Raw genomic sequence first — 6768 nt, 5'->3', positions numbered from 1 at the left:
TTAACTATGTTGTAAGTCTGAAAAATATCTCAAAGCAGGGAAAAATGGGAGGATCCTGAATTTTTTCATCTGAAGGATTAAGAAAAATTTTGCTACTTTATTTCAATTCTAAGATACAATTTTTCCACAACCTCTCTGAACTTGGTACATATCTTTTTTTTTTTTTTTAAAGAAGTTTGAGATATAATTTGCACCATAAAAATCATTCTTTTACAGTGGTTTTTAGTATATTCAGTTGTGCAACAATTACCACTATTGAATTTTAGAATATTTTCATCACACCCCAGGAAAACCCCTTATGCGTTAGTAAACACTCCTCATTCCCCTCTTTCCTCAAGCCCTGGCAACCATTCATCTACTTTCTGTCTATGGACCTGCCTATTCCCAGCATACAATCGGTGGCCTTTTGTGTCAGCTCCTTTCACTCGGGATGTTTCCAGGCTTCATCCACATTGTAGTGTGACTCAGCACTTCATTTTATGGCCAAATACTGGTCCACTGTAACTGGACAAATGGACACAGGGAACCTGGGGTGGAAAAGGAGAGCGTGCTGTCACATTGTGGGGACTGCAACCAATGTCACAAAACATGTGTATAAGTTTCTGAATGAAAAATTAACCTGAGCTGTAAACTTTTGCCTAAAGCACAATAAATTCCATTGTATGAATATACAGCTTTTTTTTATCCATTCATCTGTTAATGTACACTTGAGCTGTTTCCATTTTTTGGCTCTTATGAGTAATGCTGCTATAAACATTTGTGTACAAGTTTTTGAAGGAACATGTTTTCAATTCTCTTGAATATATACCTCGGAGTGCAACTGCTGAGTCACATGGCTACCGCACATCTAACTTTTTGAGACACTGCCAAACTGTCCCAAAGCAACTGCGCCATTTTAAAGTTCAACCAACAGTGTATGAGCGTTTCAATTTCTTCCACATCCTCCCCAACACTTGTTACTGTCTTTCTGATTTTTAGCTATCCTAACGGGTACAATGTGATATCTCATTGTGGTTTTGATATGGATTTCCCTGAGGGTTAATGACGTTGAACATCTCTTCATGTGCTTATTGGCCATTTGTGTATTTTCTTTGGAGAAATGTCTACTTAAATCTTTTGCCCATTTTTAAATTATTTGTCTTACATATTCTGGATACAAGTTCCTTATCAGACATATGATTTGCAAATATTTTCTACTTTGTGTGTCGCTTTTTCATTTTCTTGACAGTGTCCTTTGATGCGCTGAGGGTTTTAATTTTGATAAAGTCCAAGTTATCTAATTTTTCTTTTTTCACTTGTGTTTTCTGGTCTTGTATTGAGAAGCTGTTGCTCTAGTTGTCCCAGCACCATTTGTTGAAGACTGTTCTTTCCCCGTTGAACTGTCTTGGCATCCTTGTCAAACAAGATGTATTTTACAATTGTCATCGGCTAGGTTTTTCTACAATAGCTCATCTTACAATCCATGGCATCTTAGAGTCGATAAAATATGTAATACTTAACCCTTTAATTATAAGCCTATATAAATGTATATTTTTTTTTAGAAATTAAAGGTCTATTTCCCTCAATGCTACTAAGACTCCTTAAATATCAATATGACAAAATGTCATAAGCGCATGTGTTCTCTTATGCTACATATACTAGTTTCTTAAGGCTCCAAAGCTTATGCACAATCCTTATTAAGCTGTTAAAAGTGAAGATTGTCACAAAAGTAGCAATGTTACTATAATGATCAATGAAGAAAATCCATTAATTTTTACGAGCCAGATTAAGTTCTCCTGGAAGTTAGACTTACCTATTTGACAGAGATGTAATGTTGTAAGGAATGGTAATATAAGCACCAACAGAATTTTTCTAATTTAAAAAAAAATGTAGGAAATTTTCAGAGTTCAGATTTTAATATGTATTGTGCAGAATATAAAATAATGAACAAAGCTCAACTGCTTGGGATAAACTTGGAACTGTGAAAAATGTAAAAATCAAGTCTATTTTTGTATCAACTTCTTTTTGAATGTCCTGATAAACCCAGTGACAACCACAGAGTCTGAAGACAACAACTCACAAACATACTGAGATCCGTTTAATAGTTTTTGAAGACTTTTCCTGTAAAATGGCTTGTATTTCCACAGGTACAATAGTGAAGAAATAAACTTTTCAATTTGACATGAGATATAAAAGAACAGTTTTACAAATATATCCATAAAATTTAACTGCTCATAACACTATACATGGTAAATATGACCACCCCCTTAACTTCTAGACTATTTAATACAGAGAAGCAATGTCATCTCAGTTAAAAAGAAACAACTTCCCTTTCTTTCACTGAGTTTATTTTTGCTTGTTTTGAAACATGTTAAATAAAAATGGAAAAATATCTGCTTTTCCCTAGGGATTCTTCATGAGGGCTAAAATTTATTTGTGACAACATATGTTTTACTAAAAAGAAAATACCAAAAAATTTTTTTGTTTTACTGCTTCAATAATGCTTATAATCTTTTTGAAAAGATCCTTATCTCACTGGCCTTTGACTGGGTCTTTAAGGAGACAATGACAACAGAGCTGAGCTCCATTATACCATCAGCCCGCAGAGGCCAACCTATGGGGATATATGATCAACAGCCAAGGGAACGGAGCTGGATATGGTTTAAAATCAAGGTTCCTCAGTTTGTCTACCAGAAATTCCACTGTTAGTGGGCAAGACTGCATGAAGATACTAGTTTTCCCGGCATTAGCAATGGTGTGATCATAATCCTTTCGTGTAAATCCAAAGAATGGCTTTAAAAGAAGAAAAATTGAGCAAAATCACAGAATTGCAGGTAAAGGTTCTGTAACCACTATTACACTTAAATTAAGAAATAGAAAATGAGCTCCTTAAACCCCCAAATAACAATACTGAGCTCCCGAAAAACAGTGGTTTGAGTTTTCCATGTGAGCAAAAAAAAAAGGCATTGAGACTTTATGAAGAAAAGACTTCTCAGTTTTCCTAATGCAGTATATGTAATGACTTAAAATAACTCCCCTATTGATAGTGGAAAATAAAATCTGCTACAATCACGTTTATGCCAGTTCCTGGCATATTTCTGCATCCAGATTCATTAGTCTCCTTAATGGAGCCCATCATTTTTCCAATGGCTTTCTCCTTTCTTTAAACCCTAACCCTGAAATTCTATAACCAGTTACATCACGTGGCTTCCCTGAGGCACAAAGGTACCAAACTCTATAATTAACTATTGAGAAATGATAAATATGCACTCTATTTATATTGAAAGATTTTAATTCTTTTGGGCTACAGTGGGGGGGGGGGGAGGACCAAAACACAACAGAAAGCTTAACACTTACTCTGCAGTGTGAACCGTAGCCCTTTTAGCAAAAAGCTGAACCAAATAAGGGAAATGTTGAGTCGCAGCACCAATTATCAACAATAAAAAAAAAAAATTCTGGGCTAGAAAAATACTCAGAGTTGTATCCCATTCACTCTGAATCTTTTTTTTTTTTTTGGTACTAATCTGAAGCGAACCACTGAAAAAATAATATAAATCTATGGAAATGCATCACTGGGGTCTTTACTTTTGGAAACCTATTTGCAAAAAGGCATCTCGGTCAGGCCGAGACCAGGGTAATTGGTCGGCAATTTCCTATGTACACACACTGGGAAGTGGGACTTGCCCTTTAAAAGATGGCAAGCAAGATGTAAAAATGAAAGTGACCTTTGAGAAGGTACCTTTTCCGAATTGTATTACTCTACTCTTACAAAATAAATTACTCTCAACTCTGAGAAAAAAATCTCATCAGCCAAACTAAAAGGGGTCCTTTCTGGCAGATGTGCCACCGCTCTGCAGTTCCTCAGGCAGGGCGGGAGGGGACCTCATGGAGAAGCCAAAGGGAAAGACTAGATACTGATAGAAGGTGGTTCACTGTTACCCCTTCCAAAAGCGTAGAACTTACTATCCAAACTTCAACTTCCACTTAGCTACCTGAGTTTACTAACAGTCAGAAGCTTTTCAAGTTGGAAGATAATTTTACTGTTGGGCGTATGTTACATGTAGAACTACTAGACCAATATATATGGGATCAGAGTATAACTTTCTGGAACTTTTTTCTTTTTTTTTCTGGATAGGTAAAATCCAGCCTTTCTGGATGCAAGACCACTTACCTTACAAGACAGTTTTAAGGTATCAGGAATCCTCATACCACCCTTTAGCCATATGGTAAGAAAAGGGAATTTGTGCCTCCTTTATTGTTTTGTGAAGCCCAAAGAATCCACAGGCTGAGAAGACACACTCTACCACCAGGGAATGCTAACTGCTGGAGACTCTTGCTAAATCAAAAGGCATCTGATATATTATTCTAGGCAATTCAATTTTTTCATTCATTTTCTGTTTGCAGGGAGAACAAGCTATACAGAATAGAGTAAGCTATCAGAGAATGGCTGTTGGTTTTTGCATCATTTAAGATCACAAAAAAAAAAAAAAAGCACTTCACCCTAAAAAATGATCTCCATTTGAAAAATAAAGCTATTTTACAACCGAGAGGCCGAACTTTTTAAATATTAAGTCAAATTAAGCAGCAGCAGCAGCAGCAATGAAAAGTACTTTATCACTTCAAGGAAATGGGCATTGAAAATGGGCTAGAATGAAATGATGTACTGGCAAAATACAAAAAGACCAATTCAAGTATGGAAATAGTATATTAGAATCATATAAATTATATATCTTTACAAAAGTTAAAAACACGTAGCACACATCTGCAACGGTCAATTTAAGAGGACCTAAGTCGTTTAAATAAATACTAGCTCCATGTAGTAGGGATCTATTTAATCTCAGCCAGCACTGGCAGTTTCACGTATACTAAAGAACCTTTAAATTCTAGAAGTAGTGATACTACTGACACCAGGCACAGAGAGGGATCATCCAAGCATTATTATTCAAAATGAAAGGAAACTAACAGGGAGGGATGGTGGAACTCATATGAAATTCTGATTTAATTATCCCTCAGTAAACACTCATTTGCTCTCTGGAAATCAGGAATTTCAAATGATCTCTGCAGATGTATCACTCGGTGTTGTGTATATCTAATGATCACATTTAAATTTAGTTGGATTTGCAAACATTTTCAAAACTTACAGGGCTCCTTAAGCTGCAAGGGAAGGTGACAGATGGCAGAAAGTGAGTGAACAAACACAACTTGCATCATGTGATGGCGTGCTTTTTAGGCTCAGAGAATTTTGGCTTTCTTAAGAGAAAAAAAAAAATCTTATAGAACCCAACAAGTGGCCTTAAAAAGGAACAGCTTATCTTTAATCACTCTTAAATCTTAAACAATTCAGTATGCAAATTAACTTCATATTCTACTAGCTAGGCCGTGTGGACTGCTGCAGTGATCACCCTTGGTTAATGAATTTTAAGAGTTACGACATCTTAGTCAATGAAACAGTTTTGAGCATGCAAGATGAATGTTGGGGACATTTCAAATTAGGCGGAAATAACGAAAGACAGACTAACAAGTTATGGAACATTCTTTGTTTGAAATGCCAAAGTATTCAATGAATGTGGGTATAAAGTAGTAAAATTCCACTACAGTTAAGAAAAAAAAAAAAAAAACCCCACCATATATGAATATTCTTTCCCAAATAAAGAAAAACAAATCAGAAAAAAGTTCTAGATTTCAAAACAACCACCTGTGCACAGGTCTCCTGTCAACCATACCATTTTACAGAGCCACCCCTTTGGTGTCTGGTCAGGTTCCAGCTGTTAGCAAGTATTTCCTGACACCACCTGTCTCTCAGTTAATACCTACAATGCAGCACTGAAGGCTGTCCTTCATTAAGAGCCAATGACTTTTGAATAAATGTCTTCTACATTTGTAAAATATGATTTAAAGGCTTGTCTAAGTTTCCAAAGGGGGAAAAAAAGCTTGGTTAAAATCCAAGGTCAAAATAAAAGCATGGTATTTTAAATCCAATTATTACAAGGATATGATGGTTTAATCAAGTTGACTATGCTGCTGTTTTGAGCATGCAACACACCACTGGTATCTGTGAAATTCCTGGCATGTTTCACCACTGTGTCCCCTCTTTTTTTTTGCAGCCTCAATCCCTCCCCCCACTTAATAAACAACATTATAAAAAGGTAAAATCTAGAGTTAGTGGCAAAATCTTCACAGTAACTTGTTAATAAAGTCGTTGATGGCTGTCAAGGGCATCAGTCAACCGGACCTTGGAAAATTAATTTGATGCAGTTTTGTTCCCCAACCAGCTGCGTCGCACAGAAAGGGCAGGCAGCGTGAAATGCATGAGTTCCATGAGGCAATGGGATCTGAGACCAATACTTTGCAGACTTCTCTGAGCACACATGTCCACAAGGGGTAAAAGCATGAGTTGGTGGTCCGGCATCCACGTAAAATCCCGCCTCGCAGCCAAGCCAGAGAGGTACATAGGGGCCCACAGTTCTGCACATGGGACACTCCCTCTCGTTGGCCTCCGTGTCGCTCCGGTGGCCCCAGTTGTGGTACCCGTGCACGTGGCCACAGCTGAGATAGGCCCAGGGCTGCTTCTCCTCCACCACCTCTTTCCTGTTGATGCTGGGGAAGGCCAAGGTATTGAGCCCCACAGGACACTGTGGTCGGGCGGCATTGATCTCCTGCCGGAGAGCTTCTATGTGTTTCTGAGTTGGAGTATGAAAAAGGCCATCTGCTGTTCTCCAGAGAAGAGTGGCCCCACACAGGTCAATGAGGGAGCCGTCCTGCAGCACGTTGGTCTCACTTTCCACCTAC

At 37.5% G+C, this 6768-nt stretch overlaps 1 protein-coding gene across 1 annotated transcript in view; it reads right to left on the bottom strand.

Annotated features, from left to right (window-relative positions):
* Positions 1-1919: 1919 nt before the first annotated feature.
* PELI2 (pellino E3 ubiquitin protein ligase family member 2) overlaps positions 1920-6768 on the bottom strand; it is a 207564-nt gene continuing 202715 nt past the window's right edge. The window contains exon 6 of the mRNA XM_049899406.1: positions 1920-6764. Within this exon, the coding sequence (XP_049755363.1) occupies positions 6198-6764 (567 nt within the window). The 3' untranslated portion in view covers positions 1920-6197. The remainder of the gene's footprint in view (positions 6765-6768) is intronic.

This window comes from Elephas maximus, chromosome 10, assembly GCF_024166365.1.
Source record: "Elephas maximus indicus isolate mEleMax1 chromosome 10, mEleMax1 primary haplotype, whole genome shotgun sequence".
In the NCBI taxonomy this organism is placed as follows: domain Eukaryota; kingdom Metazoa; phylum Chordata; class Mammalia; order Proboscidea; family Elephantidae; genus Elephas; species Elephas maximus.
Note: the sequence above shows the minus strand (reverse complement) of the source record. Positions and strands in the feature narration are given on the sequence as shown.